The 24792-nt window shown below is 36.1% G+C and overlaps 1 protein-coding gene across 2 annotated transcripts in view; it reads left to right on the top strand.

Moving 5' to 3' along the window:
• The window catches only part of Usp24 (ubiquitin specific peptidase 24), a 124935-nt gene that overhangs the window by 21014 nt on the left and 79129 nt on the right, over positions 1-24792 (top strand). The window contains exons 2-12 of one of the 2 annotated variants that reach the window (XM_048351409.1): positions 2822-2984; positions 4466-4533; positions 9980-10123; positions 10737-10859; positions 13135-13170; positions 13513-13578; positions 15056-15121; positions 17627-17701; positions 18240-18398; positions 19749-19863; positions 20016-20119. In XM_048351409.1, coding sequence (XP_048207366.1) covers positions 2822-2984; positions 4466-4533; positions 9980-10123; positions 10737-10859; positions 13135-13170; positions 13513-13578; positions 15056-15121; positions 17627-17701; positions 18240-18398; positions 19749-19863; positions 20016-20119 — 1119 coding nt within the window. Of the gene's footprint in view, positions 1-2818; positions 2985-4465; positions 4534-9979; positions 10124-10736; positions 10860-13134; positions 13171-13512; positions 13579-15055; positions 15122-17626; positions 17702-18239; positions 18399-19748; positions 19864-20015; positions 20120-24792 lie in introns of both variants that reach the window. The other variant, XM_048351408.1, reaches the window with a different exon arrangement.

The following is a 24792-nucleotide window of genomic DNA, read 5'->3' as shown; positions in this document are numbered from 1 at the left end:
TTTTCGAATAATTTATTGGAGATGAGTCTCACAGCCGGGTGCCAGTGGCTCATGATTGTAATCCTAGCTACTCAGAAGACAGATTAGATCACAGTTCAAAAGCCAGCCCGGGCAAGAAAGTCTGTGAGACTCCTTATCTCCAAGTAACCACCAGAAAACTGGAAGTGGCTCAAGTGGTAGAGCACTAGCATTAAGCTGAAGAGCTCAGGGTCAGTACCTAGACCCAGAGTTCAAGTCCCATGACCAACCAAAAAAAAAATTTTTTTTTCTTACCCAAGCTGGCTTCAAACCACAATCCTAAGATCTCAGCTTCTTGAGAAGCTAGTATAACAGAACTGAGCCACCAGAACCTGGCTTCCTTCCTTTTATAAAGCTATTAACTAGATAGCATATTTCACTTGTCAAGTCTTTTATTGCTAGTTTAAAACTGTCTTAATGGCCATACATACTATCTTTTACAATAGATCATTTGAAGTGCAACTGTGTTTTAAAATTCTTAGATATATTCATACACTCAAATGTTTAGGGACTACATAATCATTGAACTCATTTTGGGTGGGAGGAGTTGTTTGTAGACAGGATCATAACTGTGTAGCCCCTGCTGGTCTTGAACTCAAGATTCTCCCACCTCAACCTACCAAGTTAAAAAACAAAACAAAGCCTTGAAACTTTTTTTCCTTTTAAATGGTTCTGAAGTACCTACACTATCTCTGTAATCTTATCTGAGTATATTGGAAACCGTGTATACTGGTATTAGAAGTAGGAAATTGAAAGGGAATACCAAAATTGAGAGACACAGGGTAAAAAAAGACAAACAACTACAAAAGCAATACTTGCAAAACTGTTTGGTGAAAAATGAACTGAACACCTCAGGGGGGGAAAGGGAAAGGGGGAGGAGGAAGGGGGGTATGAGGGACAAGGTAACAAACAGTACAAGAAACGTATCCAATGCCTAACGTATGAAACTGTAACCTCTCTGTACATCAGTTTGATAATAAAAATTTGAAAAAAAAGAGCGAACCCAAAGCCTTACACATATAAATAAGCACTCTACTACTGCAATACCTCCCTAGCTTAAACTCTTTGTGTGTATGTACAAATGTGTTGTATGCACAAATGCAGCATGTATATGGGCCCCTTGTCTCCATCTTGAAGCTTAAACTTAGAGCTTGGGCACTGTCCTTGACATCTTTTTGTTCAAGTCTAGTGACATCCAGCTTTACTTGGTACTTAATTAGTCTTGAGGACTTTCCTGCCTGGGCTGGCTTAGAATCCAAATCCTTAGATCTTAGCCTCCTGTATAGCAAAGATTACAGGTATGAGCGACAGCCATTGGGCTGAAATCTAGTTTTTAAAGAGATATTGGTAAGTAGATTTGTGTGTGTGATTTCTTTGTACATTATTGTAAACTGGTAAAAATATGTAAAACTTACTGCTAATTAGAAATCTGAGATCAAGATAACCTTGGTTCAAGTTTCCCCAGCCAGGGAAAAAAAAGTTTTGATAACTCCATTTGAAAAAATAAAGTTGAAAGTGTTGAGGGTGCATTTCAAGTGGTAGAGTCCAAACCTCAGTACAAGAAAAAGTCACACAAAAAAAAGAAAAAGTCACAAAGTATGATTCCAATTATATGAAATGTCTAAAATAGACAAAATCAGATTGGTAGCTGATAGGAGCTAGAGGAAGGGTGGAACAGAGACTTCTGATGAGAATGGAAATTTACATTGTTCTGCTCTCAATACCCTCCCTCTTCAGAATATTTTCATTTTTTCAGTACCCATTAGATTATAATGCTACATTTTGTCTTCCCCTCAGTCCTTGGCATTTCCCATCCTACTTTTCTATTTATGAATGTGACTACCCTAAGTACCTTGTTTATAAGTACAATCTTGCAATATTTATCCTTTTGTGATTGGCTTGTTTCATTTAGCATAACATCTTCAAGGTTCATCCATGTTGCAACATGTTTTGGAATGTTCTTCCTTTTCAAGGCTGAATGAGAGGAACTACCATACTGTTATTTATGGTGGTTGTAGTTTTATAGTTCCATGGGTAATGTACAAAGGTTCCAATTCTCCCCACATTCTTGCCAACACTTACTATTATCAGTATTTTTGATAGTAGACATTCTAGGAGAGGCAAACTGTCTTCATCTGGTGTTAAGATCTGATGGCTAGTTTGTAAGGGAGGATGTGCCACAGGAGAAAAACAACTGGGAGTAACCAGACTCACAGGCAGGCTATAGGGGAAACTAGGAGGTAAAGGAAGAGAATGTAGCCTTTTAGGAAGAGAAGTAGGCAGAAGGTCACATACTTCTGAGAAGTATTTGGAAAAGACTGAAGCATGGTTGGTGGATTTAGTGGTTGATGTTTCAGTGGTGAACATAATAAGCTGTTTTAGGAAGAGTAGGGATGCTGGTATCCTGATTGAGATGTTTTCAGGAGTGCATCAGTGGTAAGGAGATGAAAATTAGCAAATTAGATACATGTTTGAAGAAATTTATCCTTAAGTGAAAAATAGATGAGAACAGGATGACTGGAGATGAAGATAGGTTTAACATTTCATAATGAAGGAAGCCAAAAATTTGTCTATGTAAAAAAGTAATCTTCTCTTGAGGGATTGGGGATTTCAGAATGGTAGAATCAAGATGATTCAAGATATTTCATTGAAATGAGTTTTGAGACAGATGGAACCCACATTTAGCATTAATAGCTACTATTGCTCACCTATCTACTCTCTGCTAAGTTAAAAAATTTTAGAGTAGTCTCTAATTGTTGTCTAATTTTGTTTACTTTTTAATCCAATCCCTTTTTGCCAGAAGAATGATGAAAATGGAAACTGCTCAGGGGAAGGAATTGAATTCCCTACAACGAATTTATATGAACTAGAGAGTCGTGTTTTGACTGATCACTGGTCCATCCCGTACAAGCGAGAAGAATCCCTAGGCAAATGCCTTCTGGCATCTACCTACCTCGCAAGACTTGGTAAGCTTCATACTCCAGAGCACATGAGGAAGTTTTTGTCATAGGAGGCTGAGTTAAATCTTATTTCTTGTTATTGCCTATCTCTGCAATCTCAGACAGATCATTTATTTAGTTTTGTCCCTAGTAGAATAAAAGCTTTGAAGTAAATCAGCTGTGTTTTTTTTTTATTTCTAGTAGGAGTATAAGATTATTTGGAATTCATTTGAAAAACTTTCACAGATACTTGGAGCATTCTATATTTGTTCTCAGTTCAGGTTTGTTTTACAGTCTTTTTCCACTCAAAGTTGGCATTCTGTCACTGGAGCCACACCTCCCCTGGCTTTTTGGTGATTAATTAGAGTTAAGAGTCTCATACTTCTCTACCTGGACTGGCTTCAAACTGCCATCCTCATTTGACTAGGTAGGATGGCAGGTGTGAGCCAGTAGTGCCCAGCTTGTTTAGTAATGAAGAGTAGACAGTAAGTCACTCTGTTAGTGCATCTTATGAGGCCCTGGGTTCAATTCTTAGCACTGAGAGAGACAGCCATTACTGTATGATTTTTATAATGGATTCATTTGTTCACTCAACATTTTATTATACTTATTCCAGTGAATTATGCCAGATGTAATGCTGTGTATTTTATTTTTCATAGCTCAAATATTTTAAGAAAGGAGAAATGTTACTTTTTGTTTAAAGTGTGTGTGTGTATGTGTGTGTGTGTGTGTGTGTGTGTGTTCATGTTTGTGTGCGTGCGTGCGCCAATTCTAGGGCTATGAACTCATGGCCTAGGCACTGTCCCTGAGCATCTTTTTGCTCAAGGCTAGTACTCTACCACTTGAGCCACAGTGCCACTTCTGGCTTTTTCTGTTCATATGATACTGGTACCAGGGAATCAAGAACCCAGGGCTTTATGCATGCTAGGCAAGCACTTTGCCACTAAGCCATATTCCCAGCCCAATATCTGTGTTTTTATAGAGCTGTTTAAGACAAAAATGGCTAGTAAGTAGCTACTGTTTTATCTAGTCAGGTCATGACATACTTGAGCCATTTCATTTTGTTGAGTATTTGATTGAATGCTATAATTATTTCTCTATTACTTTTTTTTTTTTTTTGCCAGTCCTGGGCCTTGGACTCAGGGCCTGAGCACTGTCCCTGGCTTCTTCCCGCTCAAGGCTAGCACTCTGCCACTTGAGCCACAGCGCCGCTTCTGGCCGTTTTCTGTATATGTGGTGCTGGGGAATCGAACCTAGGGCCTCGCGTATCCGAGGCAGGCACTCCTGCCACTAGGCTATATCCCCAGCCCTCTCTATTACTTTTAGTAGAATGCATTATCAAACTTTTTTGTTTTTAATTTTAATTTTTTAAAATTACTCCCAACTATTAATAATCCCTTAAGAATCAGGTATCTGTGACAAATGCTTCCATATGTATGGATTTGGAATGATATAATTTTACAAAATCAACCTAAAGTCTAAATACAGTTTATCCTTTTTTTACCCAGGTCTTTCAGAATCTGATGAGAATTGTAAGAGATTTATGGATAGGTGCATGCCTGAAGCATTTAAAAAGGTACAAAAAGTGTGCTGATTTGATTTTTGGGTGGTTGGGGCTAAGATAGACAAGAGTTTTGTTTTAATTATCTATGATTAGTATGTCAGTGCCAATTGTGTTCAACTGGAGAATTGTCTAATATGAAAAAAAGCTCTGAATTTGGGGTCGGGTTTACTAATAATTTACTCCTATTTTTGTTTGCCTTGCTTTAACTGCTTAAAAAATAGAGTAAAAATTGTACTAGGGAATTGTACATCTTAAGTCAACTAAGGATTATGGAAAATTAGATTATAATTACCAAAATATAAGCTACTTTATGTGAAAGGCTGACTTCTTCCTGAAAAAAAATGTATGCTCAGGAAAGCATCTCTTTTCAGAGCAAGAGGAATAGCTCTGTTCCAGTCTGGTCACATCTCTTAGCAATTTTTCTTAACAGTGGGAGTAGGAGATCACAGGAATTATGTTTCTAAAAGCAGTCTGTCTCAGCATGATTCCTCTTCCAGGACGTGAGTCTTGAATCCTCACAAGAGGAGAGACTGTCTATAATAGACACTGCAGTTTTCCTCAGTGGATAACCAAGTGCCTAGGCTCATAGAAAGAGCACAGTAATCTTGGTTGAATGCATGAATGAGTCTCCCGCTGTCTTGTACTATTGGATTTTTGACATCTTTTTTTTTTCCATGTGTAAGTCCCTAGAACTATACAGATCAGTAGCATTTTCATTTTACAACTCAGTAAAATACATTGTCCACTTGCAAACAGTTGTTTCCATCTGCATTTTGATAGACTCTCCCTTTATTATTAAAGACTTAAAAACAGCAAAATTGATTCAGAAACAATTGTAGCTTAGTCCTTGGGGGGAGGGGGTAATAGGGAAATTCTCATTAAATTGTCGTTTCAGCAGAGATTATCATAATTGGAATTAAGATTTGTCTTTATATTAATTTATCTACCAGTTTATTGTTTAAAACTTTTATGAATTCTTTTTAAGAATAATAGTTGCTTTAGACAAAGGCCTTATATCTAAAATATATGCAGAACTAAAAAAATTACATTCCTCCAAAACAAAACCGCAAAGAACCAACAGCCCCCCCCCAACAAGTGGGCTAAAGTCTTAAAAAGAGACTTCTCTGATGAGGAAATGAGAATGGCCAAGAGACATATGAAAAAGTGCTACATCACTGGCCATAAAAGAAATGCAACTCAAAACAACATTGAGATTCCACCTCACCCCAGTAAGAATGTCCTTTGTCAAGAAAAGTAACAATAATAAATGTTGGAGGTGATGTGGCCAAAAGGGAACCCTACTTCATTGTTGGTGGGAATGTAAACTGGTTCAGCCACTCTGGCAAGCAGTATGGAGATTCCTCAGAAGGCTAAACATAGAGCTCCCCTATGACCTAGTAGCCCCACTTTTGGGCATCTACCCAAAAGACTACAAATAAGAACACACTAAAGCCACCAGCACAACAGTGTTCATCGCAACACAATATGTCATAGCTAGAATTTGGAACCAACCCAGATGCCCCTCAGTAGACGAATGGATCAGGAAAATGTGGTACATATACACAATGGAATTTTATGCCTCTATCAGAAAGAATGACATTGCCCCATTTGTAAGGAAATGGAAGGACTTGGAAAAAATTATACTAAGTGAAGTGAGCCAGACCCAAAGAAACATGGACTCTATGGACTCCTTCATAGGGAATAATTAGCACAGGTTTAGGCTAGTCACAGCAGAGGATCACAAGAGCCTAATAGCTATGCCCTTATGAACACTTAAGATGATGCTAAGTGAAATGAATTCCATGTTATGGAAATGACTGTTATATCATTGTTGTAATTACTTTCAACATGCCCTGTGAAACTGTAGCTTCTATTGTTGATGATCCTCTTGTATCCCCTTCCTTTGGTTGTACCCGCTGGTTGTACCCGCACTATTGCTGTATCTCATTTGAGTACACAGGATACTGTACATACTGGTATTAGAACTAGGGAAGTGAAAGGGAATATCAAAATCGAGAGACAAAGGATAAAAAGACAAACGACTCCAAAAGCAATACTTGCAAAATCATTTGGTGTAAACCAGCTGAACAACTCATGGGGGGGGAGAGGGAAAGGGGGAGGAAAGAGGGGGAATGAGGGAAGAGGTAACAAAACAGTACAAGAAATGTACCCAAGGCCTAACATATGAAACTGTAATCTCTCTGTACACCACTTTTTCAATAAATAAGAAAAAAAGTAATTCAAAAAAATAAATAAAATGAATAATCTAAAAAAAAACACAAAGAATAATAGTTGTTTTAAAAAATAACAACTTTCTTGGCAATGTAACATATAGTTACAGAAACCATAGTATGTGCATATATTCACAGAAAAGTTCAAATACATTCAAAGTCATGACAAAAGGACTTGTTAATCTAAGGAAGGTGCCTTTAGGTTGAGGATCTTTCACATTCAGAAAATCCTACATCAAGTCATTTTACCATCAAGGTGCATGGCTGGGCTCTTACACATGAAATTCTGATCAGAGATGCTTCAGAGAGCTGTTACATATTCTGTCCTCAACTGATAGTAGCAGTATATCACTAATGGTTAAATGCTTACTTGGTTGGTTTCCTCTGAAACTGAGCACAAAGCTATCCTGAATGTGATTCAATTTTGCTAACATACAAATGTTAAGTTCTTTCAGAATTATTAAGAAGATTCTCTCTATTAATTCCACCCTTAAAAAAAACTTTTGCTCTATTTACAAGGTTCCACAACCATCAGTCACCACAATTAATTCCTGGACATTTTCATCATTCACTCCAAAAAAAAAAAAAAAGCCTGTGCCTGCCAGCAGCTATTCCCCTATCCCTGGCAACCACCAGGGATTTCTACTTTGCCTCATGGCAGAGTGCAAATGATTCATGCAATATGTGGTATTTTATGACTTGCCTCTTTCACTTAGAATAATGTAAAACTACTTTTATTGATTGAACCTTTTCTACTTGACCAACAACACTTTCTGGCCCCAGTGATGATTTCCCTCCCCCCCCCCAAAAATTAAAAGGGCTATAGAGTTATGTTTATCTTTAGGCTTAGCTTACAGAAAACTCCAGGACTTACATCATTGGCACCACTTCTGGCTTTGTTTCCTGATGTGATGACAATTTTTCTGCCCTCTTCCTCGGGCTTTTCTTAAAAACTGCCTCAAATGTTTTTAGATATAAGGGATGAATAATTGAGTACATGATTGAAGTACAAAAAGCATCTTTGCTGTCATTTCTGTGTTCCTCCCCTCCCACCTTCCAGCTGAGGAGGGAAAACAGTCTCAGTCTGGCCTTAGTAAATGGTTACACTTAAACCTGTGTATACTTTTTGCATAAAGTGCCACCTGGCATTCCCATTTCTGCTAGAAGGTAGACAGAACTGCATCTTCTTTCTTTCTTTGTTTCTTTGTGCCGATTCTGGGGCTTGAACTCAGGGCATGAGCACTGATCTCACGATCAGCTTTTTGTGCTCAAGGTAAGTGCTCTACCACTTGGGCTACAGTTCAACTTCCAGCTTTTTTATTGTTAATTGTAGATAGATAGTTAAGTGTAGCCTCTTGTACTTTCCTGCCCTTGCTGGCGTTGAACCATCATTCTCAGATCCCAGCTTCAGATCCTCTAATCTCAGCCTCCTAAACTAGGATTATAGGTGTGAGCCACAGGCATCCTGCTCAGAACTATACTTTCAAAGTGAAAAATAAACAAATGAGATGACTTGAATAGTGCTTATTAATTCATTTACATTTTTATTTTGTAATCGCATATAGTGTTAATCTATGTTTCAGTTTATTCTATTATTCAAGTTTTAAGTGTCAGAGGAATATATAGCTAAAAAAAGTTTGGAGAATAAAAGTAACTTACTGGTTCTGAAAAATCAATCTTGTGATTTTTTTTTCTTCATTTAGGCAAGTAAGTGCAGCTAATTGGAATTTGGAGAATCTGGAACAGAGGTTTCTCTGCAGCTGCTGAAGTCTGGGCTCTTTCAAGATATTCTTTATGGGGAGCTGTCTAGGGTCCAGGGTGAAATTTTTATTATATGGTATTTTCCCTCTGAAGGGAAATCTTACAAAAACATGAAACCAGGCCAAGCATGACAGTGCATGTTTGTCCTGCTAGCACTCTGGAGGCTGAGCAAAAGGGCAAAAAGTTCAAGGCCAGCCTGGATTAGGGGACTGTCTCATGAAAAGAAAAAGAAAACCCCAAACAATAACAGAAAACATGACCACTCTAGCAGTTGTGCTTTGATTTCTCATTCCTTGTTTTGGATTTTTTTTTTCCTTAATTACCTTTCTCTAGGAATAGAAGATAGAGGGCTAGCAGGATTCAATTCCATTACTTTCTAATGAATTTAAGAAGCTGTCTATTTACAAGATAGACCTCTGTTTTATACTTGATTTTTTTCCAGCCCCTTTATACTTGATTTTAAAGAAAATAGTTGCACAATAAATCACTGTCGTTCATTCAGAGCTATTTTAGATTTGTACAATCATTTAAAAAGTTGAGTACTAATTTGGGATATATGTAAAAGGAAAATAAAAGCAAAATAAATTATTTAGGTATTTCTAAGCGTGTCACATCTAGAATTCTGTTCCCATTCAATCAGTAGATGAAAAGATGCAGTCTGGTATTGTTTTGTTTAACTTTTTTTTTTGCTGGTCCTGGGGCTAGCACTCTACCACTTGAGTCACAGTGCCACTTCTGGCTTTTCTGAGCAGTTTTTTGGAGATGAGAGTCTCACAGGGACTTTTCTATCCTGGCCAGCTTGGAACTGTGATCCTCAGATCTTAGCCTCCTAAGTAGCCAGGATTATAGGCATAAGCCACCAGTGCTCGACTGCAGTCAGATATGGGAAAAATGTGAAAAGCATGTATATCAGAGTCCATGGATTGTAGCATCCATTTCTTATATTCCAAAAGTACTGATTAGTATTGATAGTCAGCTATCAAATCAGTAATACTGCCTTGCCATTCATTAAATGCTCTCATGTTTGTTCTGTCTTTGGATCCTTCTTGTAACAGTTGTGGGAAATGGGCAGGAATTCAACCTCATTAGAGATGAGAACTGAGCCTCTTAGAACTCGGGTAAATTTCTTTGAGGCCACCAACAGTAGTTCCCACAGTTGACCTTAGGTTTTTACTTGCTGTACACCATTTGTTCTTCCTGATAATAAGTTTTTTAAAGGACTAAATATTTTTTCTTTTAAACAAACTGCTTTAATGCAAGGGAATTAAAATTCAAAAGCAAAACTTTGTGTTAACTTTTAAATAAGTGAAGGACTGTAGCTATAGATCTCTTCAAATCAATTAACAATTAAAATTATTCTTAATAAGCGAGAGACTAAAGCAATTATCTTTTGATTATTCAGTATCAACTTGATAAACTGTAATTTTCTTTTCTCAAGTTAGACTCTAGACTCTTATTTTTTGTAGCTCCTGACATCAAGTGCTGTTCACAAGTGGGGTACTGAAATTCATGAAGGAATCTACAACATGCTGATGCTATTAATAGAACTGGTTGCAGAGAGAATAAAACAAGATCCAATTCCCATTGGGCTTCTAGGCGTTCTTACAATGGTATAGTATCTCTAAAATGGAGTATTTTTCTTTGTGTTTTGATTTTATTTGAAATACTTGATATTAATTGACTTGTAATAAATAATGATAATAATTTTATCACTAGGCCTATTAATTTAGCTGTTAGGAGTCCTTGATATTGTGTTTTGAGTTTGAAAGAATTTTCTAACCTTAAAAGGGCTTTTCTTCAACTCATAATTTTATGAGCTGAAATAGTTTCCCTTACCTCCCCTGATTATTCACATCTTAATGTTGATATCACTTGGCTTCTTCCTTTTCCTCATTGTTCCTTTTCTCTTAACTTTCTTCATTGCCTCTGCTTCCCAGCTATACCTGTGGCAGCCCTGGTACATTTTAGGGGTAATGGCTTCACCTTGTGGGAAGTCACACCTCTCATCCTGTTAGCTCCTCTCCCCAGAGTGAACATGAGCAGGCCAGGGGAGCACCACACAAGTCCTTTGCCTGTCTTCTAGCCAAGGTGTCTACTTTGTCACTACTTCTAAATGATTCCGTTAGTGAAGTAGTCCAAGGCTATATTTTTATCTTCTTTTCTAATGCTAATGTGTTGCTATAGAAATTGATAATAATGTTGTTCTATTCTCTTTGAAAATAGGCTTTCAATCCTGATAATGAATACCATTTTAAAAACAGAATGAAAGTGTCTCAGAGGAATTGGGCAGAAGTGTTTGGAGAAGGAAATATGTTTGCTATTTCGCCCATGTCTACTTTCCAAAAGGTAAATATGGTTTTATTTTCTCTTTTTATAGAGAGATATACTGAAAAAGATTTCTGTGCTATAAAAATGATAGGGCTAAAATAATCTGAGGAAATGATGAGTATTCCATGTGGTTCATAGAATTGAGTAAAATGTTTCTAGTTGTTACATATTTTCCTGTAGCTATTAATAATACGAAGCTGTTAATAATATGAGTAATATATAGATGTGAAATTTTATCCAGTGAAATTAGGAACAACTTCAGAGTCCTACATACTAGATTATCAAGCTCAGTTTAATTGGTGCCCCACTTTGTTAGAGATAATTTAGAGACTGGAGCATTTGAAATTATTTGAAGTGACTAATTATACCTTAAAAAAAATAAAAGAACAAGAAACCCTACTAATCGCATATATAATTTCCTTGAAAACTGCAGCTTTTCCAGAACCAATCTTTATTTTATATCAGAAGGTCTACAGTATGACAGTAATTTTATACTTAAAAGAAAATGTATAAATAGTTCTCTAGTTCAAACATTGGTTTAAGAAACAGTCAAATGAGTTGATAGTAAGTTTTCCATTGTCTTATTTATTGCCCAACAATCATTTAATTGAACACTTACTGTGTGTAGCATTATTTGAGGTTTTAGAGATAAAAATATGAACCAGAAGCCCTTGTCTTAATATACAAAGTAATATGATGTGGCTCTTATCTTAGAGTGTAGTAGAGGACATACAAAAACAATAATCAATGTATTACAAAGTGTAACCATAATATATATTATAGAGAGACAAAGATACTCTTCTTTTTTTTTTTTTCAGCTTCAATCAGTGTGTGAGTCTAAGGTTTACTACGTTACATTATTGCTAGCACTTCCTTAACTATTATCTTTTTAAATACTGCTCTTCCCCATTAGTCTTTCTCTTTTTGGAACTTAGATGTTAGAACATCCCATTTCATCTTCAATGTTCCTTAACTACTTTGATACTTTCTCAATTGTTGTCTTTTGCTGCATTTGTGATGGTATTTTTCCAGATCTGTAACCAGTTTGCTAATTTTTTTCTATTTGGCTTTAATTTGCCACTTAATCTGTTCATTTAAATATTTAATTTCAATTTTTGTTTTAATTTAGAAAGTACTGACCTTGTACTTGAACTGTACCCCCAGCCCTTGTTACCTTTTTTGGTAGGGTCTTGAGCATTTGCCCAGGCCAGCTTCTGACCATGATCTTCTACCTGTGCCTCTGAAGTAATTAGTGTTATAGGCATGTGCCACCACCCTTACCCAGTTGCTTGCCCAGTTCAATTTCTTTTTAATTGAGACAGTCTTGCTTTGACGGTCATGCTTTTTAGCCCAGGCTGGCCTGTAGTTCTCCTTGCTTTAACTCCTAAGTTCTTTACTGCCAAAGCTATGTCTCCTATTTTGCTCTCACCTGACTGATGGTGTCCTTGCTTCGAGATTTTTCCTTAGTTATTAAAATAGCACAATCTTTTTTGTGTTTGTCATTGCAGCCTATGTGAACTGTTCTTTTAGTGCTCAAATCAATGTCATCCTTAAGTTCCAACTTAGAGACTGTCCATTAGCGGTCTGTAGTGACCATTAACCTGAGCAGAGCAGTTCCCTTCTATCTAAGGACCTTGTATTTTTCCTTTAATGAGTATTAACATAATCTCTGAAGTATTTATGTATGTGGTGACTATTGATTTTGTTAACTCTGCTAGAATATGAGCTGTCTGAAATCACATGTCACATCTGCTACCCAGTTGCTAGCACTGTGGGTAGTTAGAAAAGAGGAAGGTCGGGATGAGAAAAGAAAGCTTGCTTTTATAAGGGTATCAGTGCTACAGCTAGGAAAAAAACTTTAATTATATAATATTTAGGTAAATAAGTCTTCATTTCTAAAATACCACTTTCATAAAGAATTTAACAGAAGTTATCCTGTTCCTTAGAGAACTTGTCTGATCTCTGTTGTCTCAAAATGCATATAAATATTCTTCATTATGGCAATTACACCAATACTCAGACATTAAAGACCCGAAATTGTATACAATAATGACAAAGTCTTACATTAAGGAAACAATTGCAAAATCTTTTAAAGTAATTTTTAAATTTGACTTTTCATCTAGAAATGTACCCAAGGCCTAATGTATAAAACTGTGACCTCTGTACATCACTTTGACAATAAATAAGAAAAAAAAAGATTTCAGCAGTTCAAACCAAGTTAAAAGAAAAAAGAAATGTAAGGATTTAATGGGGATGCTTTTAAATTAATGTCTCAATTTTTCTTTTCTCACAGGAACCTCATGGATGGGTTGTGGATTTGGTAAATAAGGTATGTACAGTTTTTTGATATCTTTCCAATTTTCTAATGACATTTCCTAGAGTTGGATATTTTAAACAAATGACAACTATGGAGAATAATTAGAATGTTTCCCGAGGAGGTATGTTTTATAGGTTCCTTTCTTTTTGCATGTGTAATACATACAGACAAATCTCAGCTTTTGGATCTAGCACATCTTCATTATACCACTGAAGCATTAGAATTACCTTTCTGGTGATTCTATAGGACCAATATTATATTGAGACACAGTGATAAAATAAAATGTTAGCCCTATTTGCTTGATGAAATTATTCATAATGTTTAAATTATAATTTATATCTATTTTCTTTTTAGTTTGGAGAATTAGGTGGATTTGCAGCAATCCAAGTCAAACTCCATTCAGCAGACATAGAACTTGGGGTGAGTTAAACTTCTCACTATATGTGCTCAGTGTGCAGGCTCATTTTTATTTAAGTTAGTAAAGCTCCAGAAGACACCATCTGGATACATTGTTAAGTATTAAAGTTATTCTTTAAATTTTTGGGGGGAAGGAATGAGAGTTTTTATGATCTTCATGAACAGAGAAATCAACGTTGCACATTCAACCCAGCTTAGTGGCAACCTCTTTAACCTCAGCCTTTCCACTTTGACTAATCAGGGTTTTAGACCCAGGATGGAGCTTCCTCAGTGATGATGGACTTCATTGTATCTGTTCTTGTTATTGGTCTTGACACCTTCCACCATCTTACCTAGAGAGCTTCTTTGTCTTCCCAGGTAACCTGTGTGAAGACAGTGGTACATGTTTTCCTGTGACCAGCTGTCCCAGCCTGGCCTTTCCCATGATGATGCAGCTATTCAGCCCCATCTTGAGATACAGGGCAGGCAGGAAGACAGTAGGCTGGAAGAATGCATTAGCTGGACAGTGTATTAACACAAAGCAATAACTCAAGAACTAGCTTCATGACCGTTACTCAGGATTAAAAATCTTATATTTATACTTTAAGGCTAAATTCAGTGAGAAAGTGATTACAACCAAGTTAAGTCATTGTAATAAAATTTCCATGTACAGTGTTTATGATTTTTTTTTAACACAACATTTCCTTTGCCTATCCTGTTTTTCTGTTTAATTTGTACTGGTAATATGAAATTATATGTGTACATAACAATTTTGTGACTCAGATAAATTATTATATAAATTAAATTTACTTCTAAAATAAGCACAAAAAAATTTTGTTTTAGTAAGGTTTTCAGAAAGCTTTTTGATGTTAGAGAAACAGATATAAAAAGGCCATATAGGTGAGCATACCATTATCTTTATCATGTCAACTTCATTTTCTTGAAAAATGTAACTTCATAGAGGCATTCATCTGGACCTATACCAAAGTTTGACTGGTTAACACTGTGATTTTAGTTATGTAAATTTCTCCTCAGAACTCAAATAGATTGCCATCTTCATATCAGTTCCTCCTGTCCAAGGATTTTATATCTAGTCAGTCATTCTTCACTTCTATTCATTTATGACTTTATTGTCCGTTTTCCATTTTCGCTATTAAACTTTATTGCACAAAGGGCACATTGAAATTTGTGATTTTTCTCTATAGATAAATTCTGAAAATTCTAACTTTTACATTGATTAAAAAAAACCCAAATAGTTTTGAAAGCCTAATGTCTTTTGAGTGCGATGTTTCTATATGTAAGGTTCATTTTCCTAATATACTATTAGAGCAGTTTTAATCATCTATCATTTCTTCCTCTCCAAGTATTTAGTATGTCCAGTCATTCATTCATGACTTAAGGGAAATCATGACTTGAATTTTTCACAGGTACGTAAAAAAGGAATTGCTTGACTTAGCAAAGCAAAAATCCTCTCATGTTTCTTTCTGTTATCTTTTTCCAGGCTGTCTCAGCACTGGTGCAGCCCTTAGGAGTATGTGCAGAGTACCTGAATTCCCCAGTGGTGCAGGTAGGATTAAGCCATTTTACATCATTGCCTAAAATATCTGAGACCTGTAAACAAGAATCATTTTCTTGTTATCAAGTTGTTTAGAATTGTGTCTATTAATCCACAGTAACTCCTGATTTTCAAAATAGCTATCATTTTTAAACAAATGTTGTCAGAACAAAAACCCTAATAATTTGAAGTATAGAGACCTAGACATTGAAGGTTTTTGTCTTATGAATAATTTCAGCAGAGATGTCTGTATATTTTTCATTTTCTTATCTATAAAATAGGCAGTATATATCTCTATCCTCTTCACAAATTGTTTCAGGCTCTTTGCCATTACAAGTTACAGTAGATCAGCCAAATCACTCACTTCAGAGTAACAGCTTTTCAGCATATCTTGCCTGATTTCCAGCCTCTGCAGAATTGCAAGTCAACAAGTCATAGAATAGTCAAAGCTATACTGCTTAGCTTTCTAATAGTAAAGACTTACTTTACTTGGTTGTTTCTTGCCATTTCAGCTAACAAGCTTATTGAACTAAGTGTCACATTGAAACATTCCTATTATCCTCTTTATAAATAAGTCTGCAAAACCTATAACTTATATCAGCTTTTAAAACTCACTATAAATGGTTTTGAAAGCATAATGTCCTTCGGGTGCAATGTTTCTATATGCACTGTCCCTTCTTTCCAATATTGTATCCACCAAGGGCAATTTTAATCAGGGAGCTAATTTTTATTTTAGTAGATACTAGAACTTTCTTCCATTTCTGAATGTTAAATGGGTTTATTTTAGATGTCAAGGTAATGCTGTATAATTTTCAAGTGAGATAGGATGGCTTTGCACATGTTTTCTTCATTCTTTATATTAAACATCTAGTATTTTTCAGCATACTATAAAATAAAACCACTAGTTTTGTAACAAACACTAAAAAGCAGAGGAAAAATATTTGAGCCTTTTAATAATGTTTAATTATGGGGCTGGGGATATGGCCTAGTGGCAAGAGTGCATGCCTCGTATACATGAAGCCCTGGGTTCGATTCCCCAGCACCACGTATACAGAAAACGGCCAGAAGTGGCTCTGTGGCTCTAGTGGCAGAGTGCTATCCTTGAGCAAAAAGAAGCCAAGCCAAGGACAGTGCTCAGGCCCTGAGTCCAAGGCCCAGGACTGGCAAAAAAAAAAAAAAAAAAAGTTGAATTTAGTAAATAAAATTATTTTTTAAATAATCAAGTTCAAGATTAAATTTTGGATATATTTACTCTATGGAAAAAATTCAACATAAATTTTCTGGGTGTTCATTGAGTTTTTTAGAAACTACATATCACATGTGTTTGTGTGTGTGTGAAACTTTAAAAAGAGTAAGAAGTATAAAAGTAAGAAACATGTATATTGTCACCTTTAGTTATACCAAACTATCTAGACTTAAATTGAGTCATCAGTAAATTCATGCTATATGTTACTTGTTAGGAATTAACAGTTGTCTCCACGACTTGCTACTTGTTTAAATTTCTGTGCTTTCTTCTATTCCTCCTTTGCAAGGAAGATTATGATGACAATGACAATGATAATAGTAATAATAATACCTACCTCACAGCAGAGAGGAATAAAACAGAGCCTGGTACATAATGGCCAGAACTCTTGACTCAGCCCCAGTCCTTACTGTTACAGTAGGCAGATGTGTAAAGTCTATCTGTTATTAATGTAATTTGCTTTTCATTCTTGACTCTGAGAACTGTCAGTTTTCTTCACACCAGTTATTTTTTTAATTATTGAGATGGAATAATTCTAGCTAATATTCTGCCACTTCTCACATGCTATTTAGTGATAATTATCTGATTGTGTTACTATTCTGGAGCATTGTGGCATATCTGTTTTATCTATAGGCCTCATTTATCATCAACTAAACATAGTTTGTACAACAGTGTTATTTTGCATGTGTTCAGTTTTAAAAGTCAAATACAGACTTACCTACTTTATGAAAAAAATAAGTACCCCTATACTTAATATGTTGAAAAGTTAGTCACTATCTTGAGTTAATTTTCAAATTACCTTTTTATTTTAATGTCATGGCAGTGTTGGGATTCAAACTCAGGGTTCAAATAGGTGCACACCCTACTACATCCTTTCTGCATTGTTTTTCGGATAAGATCTCACATTTTTGACTGAACCAGCCACTACTATGATCCTCCTAATTATGTTTCTCATGTAACTGAGATAACTAATGCATACACCCATACCCAGCTTTTATTGGTTGGGATCAAATCCATGACCCAGGCTGGCATTGAATTCCCTTGCTCCTGATTTCTGCTTCTAGTATAGCTAGGACTCTTATAAGATGCAATAATAGGAACTGCATTCACTTTACTTTATTACATATTACATATTTAAATATTAACAAGTTAGTGGTGGCACTAAAACTAGAATTTATGTTTTTCTACCTTCTTTGCAAGTGGCAGGTACAAAATAGCTCTCCTATTTTTGGGCAGATTCAGGAGATCTTAGAACTAATATTTTATCTTGGCAGCCTATGCTGGACCCAGTCATCCTGACTACAATCCAGGATGTGCGGAGTGTGGAGGAAAAAGATCTCAAGGACAAGGTAAATGGTTTCTCCCACCACTTAGGCCTTAGTGCCAGTTAGTCCATGAAAGCAGACCTAGCACTTGACTTTTTCCATACCATCACTCTGAATTCTGGTCACATAACGTTCACATGAAATTAATTTTATATTTCCTGACCAAAAATGTTTTGTGAAACACTAGTGGTTGGTGTTACCTTACTCAATAAGATAAATAAGATATTCTTAGTAAATGATAAAGTTCAGCATTTTGCTAACATAGCTTTGATGAAATACACAGTCAGTATGCAGTGAAAGAACTTTAAAATCATATAGTATTAAAGCATGTCTAGAATTGTTTAAAGCCATTATAGCATTTAACAGTTTCTCCAAAGACCATTACTTTTCCTTTGCTACCTACTGTGTGCTTTACCTCTGTTTACTGTAGTTAATTGGCCATGTAAAATGTGAGGTGTCTGCATACCATTGTTTTCCTGTATTTTTGTGTGTTGTGAGAACTGAAATCAGAATGTTTTTACAGTTCTTTTTTTATGTTGTGTTTTTTTGTTGTTTTAATAAGAGATTGGTTAGCATCCCTGAGCTCTTATCTGCCATTAAGTTACTTTGCATGCGCTTCCAACCGGATCTGGTGACAATTGTGGATGACCTTCGACTTGACATTCTACTGCGCATGCTGAAATCACCACATTTTAGTGCTAAAATGAATTCCCTCAAAGAAGTAAGTTCTGAATTTGTCCCTAGAAGACTTAAAATATACAGATTTTTTTAATCTTATCAAAACTTGTGGTTATTAAAAAATGAGGGGGATAATTTCTCATAATCATACAAAAAGAATAATGATTATGTAGAAAAAGTGTATGTGTTTATAATTGTAGGTAAAGTCAGCTTAATTGTATTATTTTCAAAGTTATCTGACATTTATGAATTCTGTAGCTTAACCCCTTGGGGTATATAGTTTGAAATTTATTAAGGGCCAGTTTATTTTATTTTAGATAGGCATTTCTTTGTCTTCTAACTGATATTGGGACAAAAAAACACCAAGGTAAAACAATTGGATATAAGCAAAACAATGGAATGATTTTCTGTAACCTAAGTTAGCATTAGATCAACACAAAACAATGTAGTTGGGGTTTGTGAGTAGCAAAAGAAAATGATACATTCACTCATAATTTAGGTATTTTTTCCTTTGGATTTTGGATTACTTAAGGTTCTTGCATGCAAGTGGAATAAACTCATTGTGACCATGTTAGTGCCCAACAAGAATTTATTAGGAGACAGGACTATTTAATTTGAATGAAGGATTGAGTAGCCAACTATCAGAGGGCAAGGGTACATATGAACATCTAGAATTTAAGACACGGCTAGTGCCATGACTGTGTCCAATTCCTTTTACTTCTGTACTGTACTGAGCATGCTGGCCTCAATCCTCTCTTTACCTACAATGTGGCATCTTTCATATAGTTGAGACAATAACCATAAGTGGCTCACAAGCTTCATACCCTGTACTTCCCATTACCAAAAATGCACTGATACTTCTTACCTCTGTTACTAAATTTACAAAACAATTCCTGATTAAAAGTTGAGTTAGATGTTATTACTAGGCCAGTCAGCATAGGCATGGGAGCTATAAGAAAGGCCCATATTCCTTTTTTTTTAAATTGTGTGGCTGCCCTCATCTTTTTTTTTTTTTTTTTGCCAGTCCTGGGCCTTGGACTCAGGGCCTGAGCACTGTCTCTGGCTTCCTTTTGCTCAAGGCTAGCACTCTGGCACTTGAGCCACAGTGCCACTTCTGGCCATTTTCTGTATATGTGGTGCTGGGGAATCGAACCCAGGGCTTTATGTATACGAGGCAAGCACTCTTGCCACTAGGCCATATCTCCAGGCCCCCTGCCCTCATCTTTTTAAAGCATCATCACAATTAGTAATTTGTTGATTTCTAATAACTGTCTTTTGATACATTTTGGCTAATGATTATTAGATCATGCAGTTAGGCTGAAAATTATATATTTTGTGTGTATGTACCTGATTATTCACATTTGATTTAGTCATGATAATCCTGTTGTTTTAGGTAACCAAATTAATAGAAGATAGCACGTTATCCAAATCTGTGAAGAATGCTATAGATACAGACAGATTGCTAGACTGGCTAGTTGAAAATTCAGTTCTATCAATTGCATTGGAAGGTGAGTTCCTTTCAAAGAAATAAAAATTACTTGATATGGAATTTTATCTTAAAAGGTGTAAACTTGTTTATTTGAATTATTTTATATCAAGTTACTATTGCATTCAGTCATTATCCATCATTCTAACTTCATTTCTTGTGCTTTTCTTCTAGGCAACATAGACCAAGCACAATACTGTGACCGTATAAAGGGAATTATTGAACTCTTGGGCAGTAAATTGTCTTTAGATGAGCTCACTAAAATCTGGAAGATACAGGTAAGTTGATTTTTTTTTTTTCCTTTTCCTGACAAGTTCAGACTACAGAAGAGGGAGGGTACTGGTAAGTGCTATTGGAACTGGGACCTCTGTTTTCCTTTAACCAGAGCAGATGTATTTAGTCTTGTTTAAAAGTCTTCTTGAGCATTATGTATTAGGAATGGGTGTATATCTTTTTTGCTGCTGTTGGTTTTTCTGGTCCTGGGGCTTGAACTTTGTTGCTGTCCTTGAGCTTTTGTGTTTGAGGCTAGTACTCTACCCATTTGGGCCATGGCTGTACTTCCGTTTTTTTTGTAGTTAATTGGAGATAAGAGTCTCACAGACTTTCACCGACCAGGCTGGCTTTGAACCATGATCCTCAGATCTCAACCTCCTGAGTAGCTAGGATTACAAGTGTCAGACACCAGTACTGGGCGGATGTATATCTTTTATGTGTCTCTGTTGTTTATATGATATTTTTGATCATGTGGTTGTTCTCTGATTTTCAGCCAGAAACACTCTTTTCTTCTTGTGTCATCTCCCAGCACCACCTCTGACTGGCAAAATGTAAAGGGAAGATCGCTGGCAGGGAACTCTTAGAGGTGTTGTTGGGAGGCTCCCAACCCAGTTTTACAGAGTACACTAGAGAAACTTAGGAGCAGGATTAAAAAACAAAACAAAACAAAACAAAAAATAGTCCTTGATTCTATAGATTTTTCTTCCTATATTATCTTAGGTTGAATACCTTCCTCTGATGCCTTTTGAGTGTGTATTTTGAATATACATAAGGTTGAAGATATAGATTGCTATATCTATTGGATACATTCATTGGAAAGTTCTATGTGTATAATAGATACCGAGAAGATTAAACAAATGAGGTTACCAATACCTTACCCTGTATTTCACGTTTCACTTTTAAAATGTCAGTCATAAGTCAAGAATATGTCTCATTCTGGTGTATACTTACTGCCTATACTAGTTGAAGTCATGAAGTATTTATTTAAAATAGGGAAGATAATATCCTACACTGAGACCATCAAGATCATTTATAATATATCACATTTGTTAGGTAGTTTGACCAATTTCAATTTCTAAACCTTGTTGAAAATATTCTCTTCTTAAAGTAAATGTCAAGTTGAGAACTTGATTCTCATTTCCTCACATTGTCCCTTTAATGATTTAATGCTTTCAGGAATTCAAGTAAAATTCAGCTGATTACTATTTTTTTTTAATTTTTATTTATTTGTTTATTAATTGAACACAAATTTTTTGACAAGGTGTGCAAAAAGGGTACAGTTACATAGTAGGGAAGTGTGTACATTTCTTGTGATACCTTACGTCCTGTTTTTCTATCTCTTCTCTAGGTCAGGTAGACATATATACAATATACAATGTATCAAGAACATATACAGTAGCCACGTGACCACGCCCAAGAAGGTTCGCCTAGGGCTTTAAATGTAATGTCGATATTAGAACATGTCCACAGTAGTCTTATATGAACGTACATACCTAGCTTTTGAGCTATTGTATTCCCCTGAGAGGTCAATTTTTGACCTTTATATGTTGAGTAATTGTTTGGTTTTAGTAACATACTGTTGGGTCGCTGCCCCAGTCCTGTGGGGAATACTATTTGACAAGCAATTTTTGGTTTCACAGACTTGGTCTCTACGGTCTCTCCGTCTCCCTTTGTTAACAGTCATATATCAGGGAGATCATGCCCCTTTGTTTTCTGTGTTCTAGGCTTGTCTTGCTCAACATTATTTGTTCGAGTTCTGACCATTTCCCTGCGAATAACAATATTTCACCATTCCTAATCGCTATGTAGTATTCGATTGTGTATAAGTACCATTTTTTTTGGATCCATTCCTCTGTGGAGGGGCATCTGGGTTGTTTCCATATTTTGGCTATTGTGAATTGTGCCACGATAAATATGGAAGTACAAGTGTCTTTTTGATATCTTGGGACCTGCTGTTTAGGATAGATGCCTAGGAGTGGTATGGCTGGGTCATAGGGTAGGTCTATATTGAGCTTTTTGAGAAACCTCCATACCGTTCTCCAAAGTGGTTATACTAATTTGCACTCCCACCAACAATGGAGAAGGGTTCCTCTTTCCCTGCACCCCCTCCAGCATTTGTTGTTGCTTAAGTTCAGAGTATAGGCCATTCTAACTGGGGTGAGGTGGTATCTCAGGGTTGTTTTTATTTGCATTTCCTTTACTAGCAGGGATGTTGAGCATTTCCTCATGAGTTTCTTTGCCATTTTTATATCTTCTCTTGTGAAGTCTCTCTTTAGTTCCTTTGCCCAATTCCTAATAGGTTTATTGGGCTTGGAGGGGCTTAGTTTTTTGAGTTCTCTGTAGATGACAGATATCAGGCCTTTGTCTGTTGCTGTGCTGGTAAATATCCTTTCCCATATCGTTGGCTGTCTTTCTATTTTGGTGGCTATGTTCTTAGCTGTGCAGAAACTTTTTAATTTGTAGTAGTCCCATTTGTCGAGTCTTTCCCCTATTTGTTGTGCCCCTGGGACTCTATTCAGGAAGTTCCTTCCTGTGCCCATAAGTTCTAGCTTCTTTCCTACTCTGTCCTTCAGTAGTTCCAAGGATTCAGGTCTGATATTGAGGTCCTTGATCCATTTGGAGTTGATCTTGATGCATGGTGATAGGCTTGGGTCTACTTTGAGTTTTCTGCATATGGCTGCCCAGTTCTCTCAGCACCAGTAGTTGAAGAGGCTATGTTTATTCCATTGTATGTCTTTAGCTCCTTTGTCAAATATCAGCTGACCTAAGAGTGCGGTTTTATTTCTGGATCTTCAATTCTGATCCATTGGTCTTCCAGTCTGTTTTTATACCAATACCAGGCTGTTTTTGTTATGATGGCCCTATAGTAGAGCTTAAAGTCTGGTATTGTGATACCTCCTGCACTGCTTTTTTTGCCTAGATTTTCTTTTTTGCTGTTCCATATGAATTTATGGATTGGTTTCTCTATTTCAGTGAAGAATGTGACTGGGATTTTGATAGGGATTGCATTGAATTTGTATAACAATTTGGGCAATATGGCCATTTTCACTATATTGATTCTGTCTACCCATGATCATGGGAGGTCTTTCCATCTCCTTGTGTCTTCTTTGATTTCCCTTATTAGATTTTTATAGTTCTCATTAAATAGGTCCATCACGTCTTTGGTTAGGTTGATCCCTAGGTACTTTATTTATTATTTTTTTTGGCTACTGTAAATGGAATTGTTTCCATAATTTCCTTTTCTGTTTGTATATTGCTGGTGTACAGAAAAGCTGCTGACTTTTGTGGATTGATTTTGTATCCTGCTACTTTGCCAAATTGGTTTATTAGGTGTAGGAGTTTGGGTACTGAGTTTTTTGGGTCCTTCAGATATAAGATCATGTCGTCTGTAAATAGGGATAGTTTGATTTCTTCCTTGCCGATGTGGATCCCTTTGATGTCCTCCTCCTGTCTTATTGCTATGACTAGGGATTCCAGCACTATGTTGAAAAGAAGTGGGTAGAGTGGGCATCCTTGTCTTGTTCCTGAGTTTAGGGGGAATGATTTAAGTTTCTCTCCATTTAATATGATATTAGCAATTGGTCTGTTGTATATGGCTTTTATTGTTTTGAAGAATGTTCCATCTATTCCTGTTCTCTCCAAAGCTTTTAATAGGTATGGATGTTGTATTTTGTCAAAGGCTTTTTGGGCATCGACTGAGATAACAATGTAATTCTTAATTTTAGATCTGTTTATGTGGTGAATTACGTTGATTGATTTACGAATGTTGAACCATCCTTGTGACTGTGGGATGAAGCCTACTTGGTCATGATGTATGATTTTCTTGATCAGTTTCTGGATCCTGTTAGCTAATATTTTATTGAGGAGCGTTACGTCTGTGTTCATTAGTGATATTGGTCTGTAGTTCTCTTTTTTTGTTGGGTCTTTGCCTGGTTTGGGAATGAGTATGATATTAGCTTCATAGAATGAGTTTGGGATTTCTCCCTCTGTTTCTATTTCGCAGAAGAGTTTGAGGAGTATTGGTATTAGCTCATCACTAAAGGTTTTGTAGAATTTGTTGGTGAATCCATCTGGGCCTGGGCTTTTCTTTGTTGGGAGGTTCTTGATTACCTCCTGTATCTCACTGTAAGTTACTGGTTTATTTAGTTGATTTATTTCTTCTTGGTTCAGTTTGGGCAGTTTGTACTTCTCTAAGCATTGATCCATTTCTGTAAAATTATTGTTTTTTGCTGAGTAGAGGTTTTGGAAATAGCTCCTTATGATAGTTTGAATATCGTGTGTACTTGTTGTAATTTTTCCGGTGGATTCCTTGATTTTACGTATATGAGTCTCTTCTTTTCTTTTTTTTGTAAGTCCTGCTAGGGGTCTGTCAATTTTGTTTATTTTCTCAAAGAACCAGCTTTTAGTCTTATTTGTTGAATGGTCTTTCTATTTTCAATCAGATTTATCTCTTCTTTAATCTTTGTGATCTCTCCCCTCCTAGTCGTTTTACATTCTGTCATTTCTTGTTCTCCAGTTGTTTTAGTTTCATCATGAGGTTATTCACCTGCTCTGCTTCCATTCTTTTAATGTGAGTGCTGAGAGCAATGATCTTGCCCCTCAGTACTGCCTTAGCTGTGTCCCATAGGTTTCTTTGTGATGTATTTTCATTGTCATTGTGGCTTATGAATTCATTGAT

Source organism: Perognathus longimembris, chromosome 7 (genome assembly GCF_023159225.1).
Source record: "Perognathus longimembris pacificus isolate PPM17 chromosome 7, ASM2315922v1, whole genome shotgun sequence".
Classification (NCBI taxonomy): Eukaryota; Metazoa; Chordata; class Mammalia; order Rodentia; family Heteromyidae; genus Perognathus; species Perognathus longimembris.
This window is presented reverse-complemented; position numbering and strand designations above follow the sequence as displayed.